The sequence below is a fragment of the Staurois parvus genome, unplaced genomic scaffold, assembly GCF_062004578.1.
Source record: "Staurois parvus isolate SC_StPar_1 unplaced genomic scaffold, SC_StPar_1.0 ptg000662l, whole genome shotgun sequence".
Taxonomy (NCBI): domain Eukaryota; kingdom Metazoa; phylum Chordata; class Amphibia; order Anura; family Ranidae; genus Staurois; species Staurois parvus.
The window spans coordinates 575,109-594,534 of NW_028318458.1; the positions used below are offsets into that span (position 1 = coordinate 575,109).

At 43.9% G+C, this 19,426-nt stretch overlaps 1 protein-coding gene across 1 annotated transcript in view; it reads right to left on the reverse strand.

Moving 5' to 3' along the window:
* Positions 1–19,426, reverse strand: part of LOC149448215 (uncharacterized) — a gene marked incomplete at its 5' end in the record, with an annotated part of 115,670 nt that overhangs the window by 3,680 nt on the left and 92,564 nt on the right. The window contains one exon of the mRNA XM_089651738.1: positions 15,886–15,980. Within this exon, the coding sequence (XP_089507864.1) occupies positions 15,886–15,980 (95 nt within the window). The remainder of the gene's footprint in view (positions 1–15,885; positions 15,981–19,426) is intronic.

Consider the following 19,426-nt stretch of genomic DNA (forward strand, 5'->3'; position numbering starts at 1 on the left):
CAGACTATCCTAGCAGACTAATATGCATTAAAAAAAAGGTATTTACTCAAAAGGATACAACTAGAGATGAGCGAAGTATTCAAAAATTCGATTCGGCTGATTCGGCGAATTCGAGGAATAAATTTGATTCGAGTCGAATATATTCGCTGCGAATTTAACTTATAAAAGGGTGTTTCTAGGCTTCAGAGAGCCTTTATATTAGTGCAGAACACGGTACCTTTAATTTAAATGCCCTTGGAGTCTGCTGGGGAAGAGAAATAATACTGTCAGTCAGTATGATATGCAGATGAGTGCCGTCGATCTTAGAATCACCGCACACTTCACTCATTTGGGCAGTCACGGGGCCAAAACCAGAGTGTGGAGCCACAGTGTGGCGGTGGAGGCAGCAGCAATGGGAGGCCATACAGCACCTTATGACAAAAATGGAACCCACCAGCAGTGTGAGGAGACCTGAAAGTGGCACATGGCAGAGTGTGGCGATGGAGACAGCAGCAATGGGAGGCCGTACAGGGACCCATGAGACACTCTGGACCTGGCAGCAGCATGAGGAGGCGGTACAGGGGCCCATGGCAGATTACGGGCCTGGCAGCAGCAATGGGAGGCCCGTAATCTGCCAGCACCCTATGACAAAATGGAACCCACCAGCAGTGTGAGGAGACCTGAAAGTGGCACATGGCAGAGTGTGGCGATGGAGACAGCAGCAATGGGAGGACGTACAGGGACCCATGAGACACTCTGGACCTGGCAGCAGCATGAGGAGTCGGTACGGGGGCCCATGGCAGATTACGGGCCTGGCAGCAGCAATGGGAGGCCCGTAATCTGCCAGCACCCTATGACAAAATGGAACCCACCAGCAGTGTGAGGAGACCTTAAAGTGGCACATGGCAGAGTGTGGCGATGGAGACAGCAGCAATGGGAGGCCGTACAGGGACCCATGAGAGACTCTGGACATGGCAGCAGCATGAGGAGGCGGTACGGGGGCCCATGGCAGATTACGGGTCTGGCAGCAGCAATGGGAGGCCTGTAATCTGCCAGCACCCTATGACAAAATGGAACACACCAGCAGTGTGAGGAGACCTGAAAGTGGCACATGTTTGGGGCATTATTCATGGCGGATTTAGTCAGTTGTGTCAGGAACTGGTGGTTTGAAATCCAGACTAATCCACGCCTGATTCATTTTCACAAACGTGAGTCTCTCCACACTTTGGGTGGACAGTCGTGTCCTCCGCGGAGTTACAATGCCTCCTGCCGCACTAAACACGCGCTCCGATGCCACGCTACTGGCCGGGCATGACAGCCTTTCAAGGGCAAATTCAGCTAGTTGGGGCCAAAGGTCAAGTTTCGTTGCCCAGTAGTCAAGGGGATTGTCTACCTCGGTTGGCAGGGTGCTGTTCAAGTAGGCCCAAGCCTGTTGTTTGAGGTCCTGCTCCAGGTCCACCTGATGCTGCTGCTGCTGCGGCTGGTTAGTAGTTTCCTCACTGCGCTGGTGAAGAAAGCTACTCATCATCGACTTCAGACTGAGGCAGCCGCTGCTGGTGGAGCTGCCACTGCTCCTACCACCCCACCCCTCCCCTGCTGCCATGGCAGCGGAACGCGAGCGCACAGGGCCCACAGTGTCTGAGGATGGACGTTGGCGCAGAAAGGCAGAGACCAACTGACTACATAGGTGGTTTTTATAGTACTTTATTTTGGCCTCCCTCTCAGCAGGTGTGAAAAAGGCCACCATTTTTGAACGGTAGCGAGGGTCCAACAAGGTGGACAGCCAAAAGTCATCCCTCTGTCTGATGGTTATTATTCGGCTGTCGCTACGCAAGCAACCGAGCATGCTATGGGCCATTTGTGCCAAGGAATGAGAGGGACTCCCTGCCTCCATCTCCACAGCATACTGCCACGGTGCGTCTGGGTCCTCTGTCTCCTCCTCCTCCTCCTCTACCAGATGCTCCTGCTCCTCCACTCCTGTCCGCTGAGTGGAAAAACCACCCATTTCACTCAATAATTCCTGAGCACAAATGTCCTCCTCTACCTCCTCCTCTTCTTCCTGTCCTGCCCCCACAGGGGTCATGTGGCGTTGAGATCTGTGCGCCACGTCTACCGCACCCTGACCAGCCATTGTTAACAGCATTTGTTCCAGGAGGAATGACGTCGTTCATCCCATAGTCCTGCCGACTCACGAATAGCGTGGCCTCCTCAAAGGGCCTGAGCAAGCGGCAGGTGTCACGCATGAGCTGCCAATGGCTGACATCGAAGTTACACAGGGGAGTACCTTTATCCGCTTGTAACATCAGGAAATCGGTGATGGCCTTTCGCTGCTCGTAAAGGCGGTCTAACATGTGTAGGGTTGAATTCCACCTTGTTGCAACGTCGCAGATCAGGCGATGATGTGGAATTCCGTTCTGCCGCTGCAGCTCAAGGAGGGTGTGCTTTGCGGTGTAGGAATGGCTGAAATGCATGCAAAGTTTACGTGACATTTTAAGGATGTCTTGCAGTGGGATGGTGGATTTTAGGAACCGCTTGACAACCAGATTGAACACGTGAGCCATGCATGGCGCATCGCACAACCTTCCTTGACGCAGAGCAGACACCATGTTCTTTCCGTTGTCGGTCAACATGGTTCCGATTTTCAGTTTGCGCGGAGACAGCCATCTGTCGATTTCTCTGTTCATTACACTCAGAAGTTCCTCCCCTGTGTGACTACGTTCGCCAAGGCATACCAGGTGCAGCACAGCGTGACACCGTTGCGCCCTGCACATGTGATATGCCGGTCGGGTAATGGGACTTGGCACGGGGGTGGCGGCTGAGTACACGGCGGAAGAAGAGGTGGTAGAGGCGGACATCTTTTGTGGACCAAGGACGTGCAAACGTGGAGGCAAAAGCGGCGTGACCTGTCCAAGTTGCTGGTGCGGCTGTGCCGGCACCACGTTCACCCAGTGGGCCGTAAATGACATGTACTGTCCCTGACCGTAGTTACAGCTCCACACGTCGGCGCTGCCGTGCACTTTGGCAGAGACCGACATGCTCAAAGACTGGCCCACCATCTCTTCTACATGTGAATGCAGGGCTGGCACTGCCTTTTTGGCGAAGAAATGACGGCTTGGCACTCTCCACCGCGGCGCGGCACAAGCCATTATTTCTCGGAAAGGTGCTGAGTCCACCACTTGGAAAGGGAGGGACTGCAGCACCAGCAACTTGGACAGGAGGACGTTCAGCTTTTGCACCGTCGGGTGCGTGCTCGCAAACTGTTGTCTCTTGGAAACGGATTCCAAGAAAGACTGCTGACGGAATCCGTGAAGAGGAGTAGCAGGAGAAGGAGCATCTGAACGAGCGGAAGATGCCAACGAGCGACACTCCCCTCAGCAGAGGTGTTGGAGCCTTGACTGGCTGATAGAGGGCGATTGACGTCGGGTGACGGAGCAGGTAACGGAGCGGGTGATGGAGCGGGGGCTGGGGCAGGCAGAACCGCCGTATCTTTATCACGGTTTTCCCAGGCCACCAAATGGCGACGCTGCATATGCTGACGCAACGCTGTAGTCCCAACATGGGCCCCCTGGCCACGCTTGACTTTCTGGCCACATAGTCGACATACGGCTACGTTTACTTCCTCGGGCGGCTTGACGAAAAATTGCCACACAGCCGAGTAGGAAACTTTGCCCCCGCTACTCCTCACTGGCTGACTGCTACTTCCTCCGTGCACACCGGCACCACTACTGGCCGTGGTGGTAGGCTGCAGTGGAGCTGGTGCTCTACTCCGTGGCCGTTTGCCTCCACTGACACTGCTGCGACCCTGCTGCCTCCTGGGCAACCCACCGACTGTTTTGCTCGCTGCCAAGCTGGCACCCTCTTCTCCTGATGATGCGGAAGCAATAGCCTGATGATGACGAGGCTGCCAAGTGCGATCAGCCTCATCATCATCAATTAGGGTCTCCGCCTCACTACTAGCCCCCTCGGCTGCGTGTGGGTCAGGAGACAGACCTGTCTCTAGACCGGCTACCGAGCCACTCTCCTCGCCAGTACTTCTTCGCCTGGCTGCTGAAGAGGCGGATGTCTCCCCCCGTTCCTGACCGCCCTCTGTTAGCTCTTCCTCACTGTACAGTGGGGCTGAGCCCACAGCATGCGATACTTCGCTTGGTGAGGGAACACCAAAGGACAGGGGCAGGTAGAGGACACGTGATTTCAGTGGGCTTGCTCCCGGGCCATGCCAACTAACGGTTGTGTCTGACGTACCCACCGACCGTTGGCTGTAGGTGTCAGAGGTGACCTGGGAAGAGGAAGACGACCGAGCCAACCAATCGATGACGGCAGGGTTGTCGGTGGAGACACGACCGCTGGATGACACCGGGAGCACTGGCCTCTGGCTGCGACTAGTGCTGCCTCGACCCCTTCCTCTGCTGCCACGTCTGCTTGCTCCTAAAACATTGCCTCCTCTGCCACTCCTCTGCGTGTTGTCTGACATACTCTTTAATTAAACGATTCTGTGTCCCTGAGTAACAATTCTGTGTCCCTCAGTAACAATTCTGTGTCTGTCCCTGAGTAACAATTCTGTGTCCCTGAGTAACAATTCTGTGTCCCTCAGTAACAATTCTGTGTCTGTCCCTCAGTAACAATTCTGTGTCCCTCAGTAACAATTCTGTGTCCCTCAGTAACAATTATGTGTCTGTCCCTGAGTAACAATTCTGTGTCCCTGAGTAACAATTCTGTGTCCCTCAGTAACAATTCTGTGTCCCTCAGTAACAATTCTGTGTCTGTCCCTCAGTAACAATTCTGTGTCCCTCAGTAACAATTCTGTGTCTGTCCCTGAGTAACAATTCTGTGTCCCTGAGTAACAATTCTGTGTCCCTCAGTAACAATTCTGTGTCACTCAGTAACAATTATGTGTCCCTGAGTAACAATTCTGTGTCCCTCAGTAACAATTCTGTGTCTTTCCCTGAGTAACAATTCTGTGTCTGTCCCTGAGTAACAATTCTGTGTCTGTCCCTGAGTAACAATTCTGTGTCTGTCCCTCAGTAACAATTCTGTGTCCCTCAGTAACAATTCTGTGTCCCTCAGTAACAATTCTGTGTCCCTCAGTAACAATTCTGTGTCTGTCCCTAAGTAACAATTCTGTGTCTGTCCCTGAGTAACAATTCTGTGTCCCTGAGTAACAATTCTGTGTCCCTCAGTAACAATTCTGTGTCCCTCAGTAACAATTCTGTGTCCCTCAGTAACAATTCTGTGTCTGTCCCCGAGTAACAATTCTGTGTCCCTGAGTAACAATTCTTTGTCCCTGAGTAACAATTCGGTGTCCCTCAGTAACAATTCTGTCCCTCAGTAACAATTCTGTGTCCCTCAGTAACAATTCTGTGTCTGTCCCTGAGTAACAATTCTGTGTCTGTCCCTGAGTAACAATTCTGTGTCTGTCCCTGAGTAACAATTCTGTGTCTGTCCCTCAGTAACAATTCTGTGTCCCTCAGTAACAATTCTGTGTCCCTCAGTAACAATTCTGTGTCTGTCCCTGAGTAACAATTCTGTGTCTGTCCCTGAGTAACAATTCTGTGTCAGTCCCTGAGTAACAATTCTGTGTCTGTCCCTGAGTAACAATTCTGTGTCTGTCCCTGAGTAACAATTCTGTGTTTCCTTGAGTAACAATTCTGTGTCCCTCAGTAACAATTCTGTGTCCCTCAGTAACAATTCTGTGTCTGTCCCTGAGTAACAATTCTGTGTCTGTCCCTGAGTAACAATTCTGTGTCTGTCCCTGAGTAACAATTCTGTGTCTGTCCCTGAGTAACAATTCTGTGTCCCTCAGTAACAATTCTGTGTCCCTCAGTAACAATTCTGTGTCCCTCAGTAACAATTCTGTGTCCCTCAGTAACAATTCTGTGTCCCTGAGTAACAATTCTGTGTCCCTCAGTAACAATTCTGTGTCTGTCCCTGAGTAACAATTCTGTGTCTGTCCCTGAGTAACAATTCTGTGTCTGTCCCTGAGTAACAATTCTGTGTCTGTCCCTGAGTAACAATTCTGTGTCTGTCCCTGAGTAACAATTCTGTGTCTCCCTCAGTAACAATTCTGTGTCTCCCTCAGTAACAATTCTGTGTCCCTGAGTAACAATTCTGTGTCCCTCAGTAACAATTCTGTGTCCCTCAGTAACAATTCTGTGTCCCTCAGTAACAATTCTGTGTCCCTCAGTAACAATTCTGTGTCTGTCCCTAAGTAACAATTCTGTGTCTGTCCCTGAGTAACAATTCTGTGTCCCTGAGTAACAATTCTGTGTCCCTCAGTAACAATTCTGTGTCCCTCAGTAACAATTCTGTGTCTGTCCCCGAGTAACAATTCTGTGTCCCTGAGTAACAATTCTGTGTCCCTGAGTAACAATTCTTTGTCCCTGAGTAACAATTCGGTGTCCCTCAGTAACAATTCTGTCCCTCAGTAACAATTCTGTGTCCCTCAGTAACAATTCTGTGTCTGTCCCTGAGTAACAATTCTGTGTCTGTCCCTGAGTAACAATTCTGTGTCTGTCCCTGAGTAACAATTCTGTGTCTGTCCCTGAGTAACAATTCTGTGTCTGTCCCTCAGTAACAATTCTGTGTCCCTCAGTAACAATTCTGTGTCCCTCAGTAACAATTCTGTGTCTGTCCCTGAGTAACAATTCTGTGTCTGTCCCTGAGTAACAATTCTGTGTCAGTCCCTGAGTAACAATTCTGTGTCTGTCCCTGAGTAACAATTCTGTGTCTGTCCCTGAGTAACAATTCTGTGTTTCCTTGAGTAACAATTCTGTGTCCCTCAGTAACAATTCTGTGTCCCTCAGTAACAATTCTGTGTCTGTCCCTGAGTAACAATTCTGTGTCTGTCCCTGAGTAACAATTCTGTGTCTGTCCCTGAGTAACAATTCTGTGTCTGTCCCTGAGTAACAATTCTGTGTCCCTCAGTAACAATTCTGTGTCCCTCAGTAACAATTCGGTGTCCCTCAGTAACAATTCTGTGTCCCTCAGTAACAATTCTGTGTCTGTCCCTGAGTAACAATTCTGTGTCTGTCCCTGAGTAACAATTCTGTGTCCCTCAGTAACAATTCTGTGTCCCTGAGTAACAATTCTGTGTCCCTCAGTAACAATTCTGTGTCCCTCAGTAACAATTCTGTGTCCCTCAGTAACAATTCTGTGTCTGTCCCTGAGTAACAATTCTGTGTCCCTGAGTAACAATTCTGTGTCCCTCAGTAACAATTCTGTGTCCCTCAGGAACAATTCTGTGTCCCTCAGGAACAATTCTGTGTCCCTCAGGAACAATTCTGTGTCTGTCCCTGAGTAACAATTCTGTGTCTGTCCCTGAGTAACAATTCTGTGTCCCTCAGGAACAATTCTGTGTCCCTCAGGAACAATTCTGTGTCCCTCAGGAACAATTCTGTGTCTGTCCCTGAGTAACAATTCTGTGTCTGTCCCTCAGTAACAATTCTGTGTCCCTCAGTAACAATTCTGTGTCTGTCCCTGAGTAACAATTCTGTGTCCCTGAGTAACAATTCTGTGTCCCTCAGTAACAATTCTGTGTCACTCAGTAACAATTATGTGTCCCTGAGTAACAATTCTGTGTCCCTCAGTAACAATTCTGTGTCTTTCCCTGAGTAACAATTCTGTGTCTGTCCCTGAGTAACAATTCTGTGTCTGTCCCTCAGTAACAATTCTGTGTCCCTCAGTAACAATTCTGTGTCCCTCAGTAACAATTCTGTGTCCCTCAGTAACAATTCTGTGTCTGTCCCTAAGTAACAATTCTGTGTCTGTCCCTGAGTAACAATTCTGTGTCCCTGAGTAACAATTCTGTGTCCCTCAGTAACAATTCTGTGTCCCTCAGTAACAATTCTGTGTCCCTCAGTAACAATTCTGTGTCTGTCCCCGAGTAACAATTCTGTGTCCCTGAGTAACAATTCTTTGTCCCTGAGTAACAATTCGGTGTCCCTCAGTAACAATTCTGTCCCTCAGTAACAATTCTGTGTCCCTCAGTAACAATTCTGTGTCTGTCCCTGAGTAACAATTCTGTGTCTGTCCCTGAGTAACAATTCTGTGTCTGTCCCTGAGTAACAATTCTGTGTCTGTCCCTGAGTAACAATTCTGTGTCTGTCCCTCAGTAACAATTCTGTGTCCCTCAGTAACAATTCTGTGTCCCTCAGTAACAATTCTGTGTCTGTCCCTGAGTAACAATTCTGTGTCTGTCCCTGAGTAACAATTCTGTGTCAGTCCCTGAGTAACAATTCTGTGTCTGTCCCTGAGTAACAATTCTGTGTTTCCTTGAGTAACAATTCTGTGTCCCTCAGTAACAATTCTGTGTCCCTCAGTAACAATTCTGTGTCTGTCCCTGAGTAACAATTCTGTGTCTGTCCCTGAGTAACAATTCTGTGTCTGTCCCTGAGTAACAATTCTGTGTCTGTCCCTGAGTAACAATTCTGTGTCCCTCAGTAACAATTCTGTGTCCCTCAGTAACAATTCGGTGTCCCTCAGTAACAATTCTGTGTCCCTCAGTAACAATTCTGTGTCTGTCCCTGAGTAACAATTCTGTGTCTGTCCCTGAGTAACAATTCTGTGTCCCTCAGTAACAATTCTGTGTCCCTCAGTAACAATTCTGTGTCCCTGAGTAACAATTCTGTGTCCCTCAGTAACAATTCTGTGTCCCTCAGTAACAATTCTGTGTCCCTCAGTAACAATTCTGTGTCTGTCCCTGAGTAACAATTCTGTGTCCCTGAGTAACAATTCTGTGTCCCTCAGTAACAATTCTGTGTCCCTCAGTAACAATTCTGTGTCCCTCAGTAACAATTCTGTGTCTGTCCCTGAGTAACAATTCTGTATCCCTGAGTAATAATTCTGTGTCCCTCAGTAACAATTCTGTGTCCCTCAGTAACAATTCTGTGTCCCTCAGTAACAATTCTGTGTCCCTGAGTAACAATTCTGTGTCCCTCAGTAACAATTCTGTGTCCCTCAGTAACAATTCTGTGTCTGTCCCTGAGTAACAATTCTGTGTCCCTGAGTAACAATTCTGTGTCCCTCAGTAACAATTCTGTGTCCCTGAGTAACAATTCTGTGTCCCTCAGTAACAATTCTGTGTCTGTCCCTGAGTAACAATTCTGTGTCCCTGAGTAATAATTCTGTGTCCCTCAGTAACAATTCTGTGTCCCTGAGTAACAATTCTGTGTCCCTGAGTAACAATTCTGTGTCCCTCAGTAACAATTCTGTGTCTGTCCCTGAGTAACAATTCTGTGTCCCTGAGTAACAATTCTGTGTCCCTCAGTAACAATTCTGTGTCCCTCAGTAACAATTCTGTGTCCCTCAGTAACAATTCTGTGTCCCTGAGTAACAATTCTGTGTCCCTCAGTAACAATTCTGTGTCTGTCCCTGAGTAACAATTCTGTGTCTGTCCCTGAGTAACAATTCTGTGTCTGTCCCTGAGTAACAATTCTGTGTCTGTCCCTGAGTAACAATTCTGTGTCTCCCTCAGTAACAATTCTGTGTCCCTGAGTAACAATTCTGTGTCCCTCAGTAACAATTCTGTGTCCCTCAGTAACAATTCTGTGTCCCTGAGTAACAATTCTGTGTCCCTCAGTAACAATTCTGTGTCTGTCCCTGAGTAACAATTCTGTGTCTGTCCCTGAGTAACAATTCTGTGTCTGTCCCTCAGTAACAATTCTGTGTCCCTCAGTAACAATTCTGTGTCCCTCAGTAACAATTCTGTGTCCCTCAGTAACAATTCTGTGTCCCTCAGTAACAATTCTGTGTCTGTCCCTGAGTAACAATTCTGTGTCTGTCCCTGAGTAACAATTCTGTGTCTGTCCCTGAGTAACAATTCTGTGTTTCCTTGAGTAACAATTCTGTGTCCCTCAGTAACAATTCTGTTTCCCTCAGTAACAATTCTGTATCTGTCCCTGAGTAACAATTCTGTGTCTGTCCCTGAGTAACAATTCTGTGTCTGTCCCTGAGTAACAATTCTGTGTCTGTCCCTGAGTAACAATTCTGTGTCTGTCCCTGAGTAACAATTCTGTGTCTGCCCTGAGTAACTATTCTCTGTCTGTCCCTGAGTAACAATTCTGTGTCCCTCAGTAACAATTCTGTGTCCCTCAGGAACAATTCTGTGTCCCTCAGGAACAATTCTGTGTCCCTCAGGAACAATTCTGTGTCTGTCCCTGAGTAACAATTCTGTGTCTGTCCCTGAGTAACAATTCTGTGTCCCTCAGTAACAATTCTGTGTCCCTCAGTAACAATTCTGTGTCCCTCAGTAACAATTCTGTGTCTGTCCCTCAGTAACAATTCTGTGTCTGTCCCTCAGTAACAATTATGTGTCCTTAAGTATCGGTTCTGTGTCCCTAAGTAACGATTGTGTGTCCCTAAGTAACGGTTCTGTGTCCCTAAGTAACGGTTCTGTGGCCCTAAGTAACGGTTCTGTGGCCCTAAGTAAGGATTCTGTGGCCCTAAGTAACGGTTCTGTGGCCCTAAGTAACGTTTCTGTGTCCCTAAGTAACGGTTCTGTGTCCCTAAGTAACGGTTCTGTGGCCCTAAGTAACGGTTCTGTGTCCCTAAGTAACGGTTCTGTGTCCCTAAGTAACGATTCTGTGGCCCTAAGTAACGGTTCTGTGTCCCTAAGTAACGATTCTGTGGCCCTAAGTAACGGTTCTGTGTCCCTAAGTAACGGTTCTGTGTCCCTAAGTAACGATTCTGTGGCCCTAACTCTCTCCCTCAATACAGACAGGTCTGCCTCTCTTGAATGACTGGAGGCTAATGGAGAATTCTAAAATGGCCGCAATTTATAGCTCGACCATTACACAGTGCTGGCTGGCTGGCTGCTGATTGGCTAATGCGATCACATGTCATGAATGAATGCATAATGGGTCAGCGCGCCTTGTCTGCGCGCCTTCCCAGAGATCCCCGCTCCGTCGCCGCACATGTCGCCGCCATTTTTGGAAAAATTTTGATTCGCGCATCCGAAGTCTGCTATTTTTCGGATTCGGCGCGAATCGAAATTTTCCTAATATTCGAAACGAATTCCACTTCGCCAAGTTCGATTCGCTCATCTCTAGATACAACTATAATTCTACTCCTTTACAAATGGTTTAGCCACATTTTGAGCATGCAGTCCAGTTTTAGTCACCAACCCTCATGAAGGAAGTTCCTGAACTGAGGAGAGTCCATGAAAGTGCAGCAAAACTAGTAAGGGAGCTGGAAGACTTCAGAACAATTACAAAAATTAAATATATTCCCCCTGTATAAGAAGCACTTAAGAAGGGATATGATCACAATATACAAATCTTTAAATAATGACTGTATGATTGAGAGAAAACTATTTAATCTAAGGTCTCTAAAGAAGACACATGGCCCCACGATGAACCTGGATAAAAAGGCAGTTCAATTTTAAACTGCACAAAGAGTTCCTAACTGCTAGAGTGGTAAAGATGTGGAAATTTCTTCCATGCCCCCATGGAAGAAAAATATATTTGAAATATATTTTAAAAATACTCTTCCCAAATATATTGACATATATTTGAAATGCTACAATTTTGGCCATATTCAATATATATATACTGTATGTTGAAATGCGTTTTTATTACAAAATATATGAAAAATATTTTTTAAAATACATTTCAAATATACTGTATGTCTTTAAAAATACAAATCAACATTTTTGGAATGCATTTAAAAATATATGTAAAAATATATGTTAAAATTATCTTTTTATATGTTAAAAAAAATCTGAAGAATATATATAAAGAATATATACTTTTAAAAATATAAAAATATTTTTCATATAGTTTGTAATAAAAATGCATTTCAGCATGCAGTAAATATATATATATATATATATATATAAAAAAATTTTTTTTTTTTAATATGGCCAAAATTGTAGCATTTCAAATATATGTCAATAAATTTGGGAAGAATATTTTTAAAATATGTTTCAAATATATTTTTCTTCCATATGGGTAGTTAGTGGTGTCAGATGTGAGTTTAGATGAATTCCAAAAAATGTAGATGTGTTTCTCAGGGATATGGCAATCTGTAGCAACATAAAACACACATATTGGTCGAACTAGACGAAGCTGTATCATCATTCGCCTTACCAAGTATGTATCTATTAGTAGGATGGAATGGGCATGACCCAGCAGTTGTGGAAACAAATAGTAGAACACACAGAAGATGGGGGAATTTCAGGAAACAGTTTAGAGAAACAAACTTAAGCAAAAGCACCATGAAAGATTTTTTTTATAATGATTGTGCCATGCACACACTAAGATCCCTAATATTATTATTATTATAATTATTATTACTCTATAAATCCTGTATAATAATAATAATAATAATCCCTGGGATCTAAATACATGCATTCTTCCCAACATTGGAACTTGATAATGAGGAACACCCTGGGATGGAGAAGTTATCTAGTGCACAAATCTCATCAACCTGAAATTAGACATGGCTACATTGTGCTTCAGCAGGAAGCTTCTTCCTATATTGCTTCACCACTTCCCAGCTTCACCCACACATAATCAGGTCCAAACCATTGCATTGTGTAGTCTGTGTGGACTTTACACAGTCATTGTAAATATGATGATGCTGTGGTATATGATTGCTATACATTACCAGAAATAGGACATTTTTATGTGCTTTTCCTTTCTGTGTTTTTTCTAACCTAATTTGCTTGAATTGATGCACATTGCAAACCACGCACCCATAAATCTGTGTCTCCACTAAATCTGTGAATTTGTCCACCTGGCATATAACTTTTGGTCAACATTGCCCTGTGTTAAAGCCTAAATGCAGCCAAAATTATAAACAGAAAAATTAGCACAATGGACATAACTTACAGTTAGTTGAATGTGTCCCTTGTGCTGATTCCTTTTCTGGTAGTGAAAATCTTATTCCATTCTGTCCCCCTCCACCCCTGCTGCTATAATCTTCCAGTGCAGTGGGGTGGATAGAACTAATGGTCTATCACAGGCTTTCATCAAGAAAGCCTGACTATGCCCGCCCTTCCCAGCTGCTCCATTCATAGAAACCATGTTACAGCACAAGGGACATAACTTACAGTTAGTTGGATGTGTCCCTTGTGCTGATTCCTTTTCTGTTAGTGAAAATCTTATTCCATCCTGTCCCCCTCCACCCCCGCTGCTATAATATTCCAGTGCAGGGTGGTTAATATAACTAATGGTCTATCACAGGCTCTCATCAAGAGAGCCTGACTCTGCCCACCCTTCCCAGCTGCTCCATTCATAGAAACAATGTTAAAGCTTCTATGAATGGAGGGGTTTGGAGCTATCAATCATCAGTCCATCCTCCATTCATTGATTCTGTTTCCGCCATCAAAGCTGTAGTATGGCTCAATAGAGCAGTTGTGCCAAAAGGGCTGGCATAGTTAGACTTTGATGGAAGCCTGTTACAGCCTATTAGTTGTATTAACCCCACTGCACCAGATGTTTACAATGGTAGGAGTGGGAATGGGGCAGTACAGAGGAAGATTTTCCCTAAGAGAAGTGGAATCAGCAGAAGGGATACATCTTATTGACTGTAGGTTATGTCCCATTTTCTGTTTTTAATTTTGGCTGCACCTAGGCTTTAAGTTCCCTGTCCTCTGGCTTTGCGTAGCTGTAAACATACTGCCCAGAGACCTGCCCCAATGAATGTCTACAACTGGCACTACCATAGAAAATCTTGTAGGGATGTGCACAACCCCACCTAGTACCCCCTCACTGAGACCAGCCATACCAGGAAATCTGAGTGGTAACAATGACATTACAGGTATGCTTTGCATTTCAGTGAGTTGTTATCCATTTACAAAGACACCCCAATGTGTATACACAGTAGCAAGGAGTAAACAAATGCATTTGCCCCTCAGAGCACTGTAATGCATGTAGTGAAGAGCAGAAGCACTGCATTCCATTCAAAGCAAATATAATTCAGGTGTTTTTTTCAACATGTGGTCAAATGAGGGCCCATTAAAAAGAAAATGGGCAACACACCTCAACGTGCATTGATACATCAGAAAATCCATGCAGGGGTATAAATGTGCACTTAAAGCTGGATTTACAGTAACCTGTTATGATCTATATTTTAGCTTTTGCTACCTCAATGCACTACATTGCAATGTATCTGTGCTTTCCAAGGCATTGACAATTAGTTCTGAATGTCACAAGTTAGCCTGCAGTTCTTGTTTGTGTTCTTACCTCCTTGTTGCAGCGCTGTTCCTGATTCCTTTCACATGTGTGGTTTGTCTGTGCTCACCCATGGGCATCGTCTGCTATTCTCTGGGTTTTATTTCCTTCCCTTCTATCACTTCCAGGCCCGCCTCCTTGTTTGCCTGTCTATATAAGACATGCTCAGTCTAGGCCACTTTGCCTGAGCAACAGCTTAGTTCTCTGAGCTCCTGGCTGTTACTACGCTTGTATCCTGTATCTGACTACCTGTGTACTGACCCCGGCTTCGTCCACTGACTGTGCTTGATCTCCACCCATCCTGACCTCGGCTTGTCTATCGGGTTCCCTGTTGTCTCCTGGATTACACTCTGCTCACGCGATTGGTCTCTGCATCCTCAGCTGGGCGTACCTGGGCGCCACGACCTGGTTCCAGCTTGCTGCAAGTCCATCCCCACCATCAGGGGCTCTGGTGAAGAAGCAGGGTGGGGCTTAGACTCCGCGCCCAGGGGAACCCAGAGTTGCCGGTCTACAAAGGCTCACTACCACAGGTCTGTGACACTGAATGGCACCCCAATACACAATGTACAATGCAAACCAAAACACCTACATGTCAGAAAACCACAACAGGTGTATGTCAATGTACATGGGATGCAGAACTGTGTTAGCCAAAAAAATGCATGTATGAATTTTAATGCAAAGATGCCCCAAGCTGCCAGAAAGCAATGCAAGAAAAAATGAGTTTTGAGTTGGCCCTGGTTGGTATTATATGTGTATGGAATTGCATATATTTCTGATTAGATGAGTTTGACAAAACAAGACAAAACCAGAAATATAATTTTGTTATTGCAACCTAATATGTGAACTTGAACATGTTTAACCTGTGCTGAAAGAGCTTTGGAAAGAAAGGATGATCACAATGCAGCAGTATTTGTGGCTATCTATCTATCTATCCATTCAGTCGTATCCGACCCTTGGCGATTGCATGGACCGTCACTCGTAAGCGACTTTTTCCATGAATTCTCTTAGCAATTATTTTACAGGGTAGGTTATTTGTGGCTATAAAGTACCACAAACGTAAATTAGTAACATATCTTACATGTTGTACACCTTTATGTATTAAATTGTTTGACAGAGACGGCATGCAATTCTAAATAAAACTTAAACTCTTTTTTTTGTGTGTCATGGCAGCCTACATATGGAATGGAACAGAATATTTATTTCCCTTAGGCTCGTTCTGTGCTTTCTCCACACAGTAAGTTTTTTTTTCTTTTAACAATTTAGTATTGGTACAGGTAACCATTGCGTTAAAGTAGAATTAAAGGCAATGTTCTTTCCATTTTAAATATAGAGTAAGGGGGGGGAGGTAATTTGTTTTGCCATCTGTGCCCAATCAGGGAGAATTCCCTTCATTTTGTCCATAACACAAACAGAAAATGAGATAAAAATCCCTCTGAAGTGAGGGAATCCCATGTTGTCACTAGTGTCACCAGAACTAGTTTCCCCATTGGAAGACTTTCTTTTTGCTGTTCTGGTGATAACCCAAAATGTAGGTTCTCTTTTATATTCAATGATAACAGCACAAAAAAGAGGGTGAATCTAATGGGGACAAAGCAATAGAAACCTGACAGGTGTTCTCACCCCTCTCCACTCTATTCAAAACTTTTAGTTATAATTCAAAAATGAATTACATTTAAAAAATGGAAATACATAGTAACTAGAGTAAGCACTCCCAGTTTCAATAAACAGCTATACTTACATCATTATGTTGTTGCATGGCTCGACGTACAAATGTTCTTCATAAGGCAAACACGATCCATTCTGAAATGTTACATGGTGCATCACTAACCTGTTCTGTATGAGACATACAATGGGTTTTTATAAGAAGACAGAGGCATGTAGAATACAGTATATAATGCACTTGGGCATATATGAAATCTACATATTAGGAGTCTCAGCTATACTGATTTCTGCAGGATTATAACAAATCTTAATCATAATAAACTTTATTTTATGTGGCACCTTAAACCACTTCCCTTCCGGCCCATGTACATAAAAGGCCGAACAGGAGCAGTGCAGGAGCTGGTGGCCGTTTATAAACGGCCCCTCGATTCACTGCCTGTGCGCGCTCCCTGGGAGTGTGCGTCACTGCGATCCGGTGCCCACTGTGTCTGAACACCGATCGCTGTACGGGACCTCTGTATGAGGTCCCGAATCATGTGATTACTGATTGGCTAATTAGTGATCATAGGAACAGTAGTAAACAAGATGTCACTTCCTGACATCATTGCTTACTATGTGTGAAATTTGTGAATGATCACAGAGGTCACATGGTACAAGGCTATTCACAAAAGCCTTGTACCATGTGCCAAGCTGTGACCAATCACAGTATTTCTCAATGGCTGCAAGAATGCAGCCAGAGAGAAGGAGAAATGATTGCTTTTACATCTTTTATGGGTGTAAAAGCAATCAGTGTAAAATAAGAAAAAAAATCTTCTTCACCCCCCACAAGTAGTACAGTGTCACTATGGTGACAGTATGTTAAAAAAAAAACAAATAATAATATAACAAAATCAAATAAAAATGTAAAAGAATTTTAGAAAAATTATAATTTTTGGTTGTAAACTAATTTGGGTTATTTCTTTTACTAAAAAGATAGATGAATGCATTTTCGCCAAGATTTATGAAGAAAGATTATTTATTTGCTAAAATTTATAAGAAAAACTTTTTTTTTCGAAATGTTTGGACTTTTTCATTTATATAGCAAAAAAATAAAAATCCCAGTGGTGAATAAATACCACCAAAATAAAGTTTTATCTGTCTCAAAAAAATGCTAAAAAATACATATGGGTACAGTGTTGCATGACCGCGCAATTGTCATTCAAAGTGTGATAGCACTGAAACCTGAAAATTGGCATGGACAGGAAGGGGGTCAAAGTGTCCGTACTTGAAGTGGTTAAAGGAAGCTTCTCAAAGTGCTTTACAAAGACAAGAGACTAAAACACAAGAAATACACAGGATAAAACAAAAGAAAGAAAGGACAATTATGTGAAAACTTGTCTAAAGGAAAAAAGTTTTTAGATTTGATTTGATTGAGTTTAGAGAAGATGACTCCGAGATGTTCTTTGGAAGTGAATTTCAGAATTTTGGAGCATAGCAGGAGAAGGCTCTGTCTATCATTGAGTGTTGGTGAGTAGGGGACACACACAAAAGACCCGAATTTGAGGAGCGGGGGTTACAAGGGAGGGAAAAGTTGATAAAAGTTCAGACAGGTAATGGGGTGCCAAGCCAAGAAGAGCCTTATAGGTAAGCAAACGGATATTAAACTCTTGGAGCTCATAAGTGAATGAAAAAGAATGAGGATGCTATCTGTTTCTGTATCTGAATCAAATGTTCATATCTGTAGCTGAAAATAATAGCTGTTCATCTACCAAAGTACTCAGTGAAATAATGCAGCTTAATAAATTTGTATTTTTATTTATTTATGTTTAATTCTTTATTTAACATTTCTTTAATTATTAGGTATTTATTATTATTATTATTATTATAATTATAAAATGTATAATTATTATTTTTAGTTAGTTATTATATTTAGTTGAAGCAGGTCAACAACCTTGAATATGCTTTTTTCCCTTCAAGTAGGTAGAGCTAAGGAAACTAAATTACGATGAACCTGGTGGATGGGGGGGGTTACATAAATATGAAACTTGAAATACATTTCATGGGTCATCAATAATCTTGAATGGGTACATGGTGGTTTGTCTGATTCACATCAGACTGCACAATTGATGAATCAAGAATTCATCGCCTGCTTTGACTCCCATAGATCATGCAACGTAAACTGGTTTGTGAGAGTCCAAACACAGTTTTTTGTTTTCTTTGTTTATTTGGGGGGGGGGGGGTCAGAAAATTTGCATGTCACCTTATCCAATGCAGTCCACTTGATTTGTGGAGAATCATGAACCAATTAGCTTACCTCTTCCATTCATATTAAATTTAAACTCCAGGCAGATATAAATGTACACCAATAAATGCAGTTATGTACAGTATTTAAAAAATGTATTATTGTTATTATTATTGTGTGAGTCTTTGCAACTAGTGTTAGTACCTTTATTAGACTTGCTATCAGCCTCTTGTAATTCCTCATACAGCAGAGAAGGAGTGGGAGGGGCAGTGTTAAGTAATAGTCAGAAGAGATTGTAGAATAAATGATGACAAAAAACCTGCTGACAGGAGGAAAGGGCAGAGGGATGAGCTCATCTGTATTCTGCTGCTCCTTCACTATTTAGTCACAGGCTGAGGACAAGAAGTTGAACATGTAATGCGTAACCTCCCTGGTGATATTCCTGAGTGTAGCTCGGGGTAAAGTTTCCATACCACAAGCGGTAATCCCGAGCTACACTCGGGCTTACCATGCGACGCTGCTCCGCGATCCCTCGGTCACTTACCTTGTCCTGCGCTCCCGCGATGTCCCTCCTGCAGTGCCCCAGAAATGTAATCCGGCGGATGCCGGCATCTGTCATCTGGGTTCTGTCCCCTGCAAGCCTCGGGACGTACGGGGGACGGAACGGCGAGAAATTTGAAAGTGACAAAAAGTGACATTCACTAAAATCACATAGTAAAACATTACTGTATCAAACCATTTCACATACATTTTGTCCCGAGTGCTTTGTCCTGCGCCCTGCCTGCATTTTTACTGTTCTTTCTGCCTGGAAACTGAGAAACGTCCATGGCGCCCAAAAAGCGTCCCTTTAGGTCAAAAGCGGTTTTAGATCAGCTACAGAAAAGCGATAGTAAATCAGAACTACTTGCAGAATTGAGTGATAATGATTCGTGGGGGAAATTCGTCATCAGACACTATTTTGCGACTTTGCTCAGCGATGTGCGAACTTGGCGCTATATTTCAGATTTCAGTGTTTTTAGTTTGATTATATTATTGAATTAAATTTATTATTATATTATTATTTTTTATGATTATTTAATAAATTATAATTTATGATTTCGTGTTTCAAGTTTTATCCTACCCGGGATGTTTACTAGACTCTTGTTCGGACAGATTTCAGTGAGTTATTCCTAAGAATTACAGGCCTACAATATAAAACGCCAAATTTCCATGCAAAATAATGGTACCGCTTTCAGCACCAAAAATCTGACATAATCATACCGCCAGGAAGGTTAAAGTGACATGAAACCCTCAGTTTTAAAACACTTTCAGCAGCTGATTTAATTACTTACTGAGTATGCAGCTTCTTTTTGTTATGCAGCATCCTATGGAGCCACCCTTACAAGCAGGGACTAAG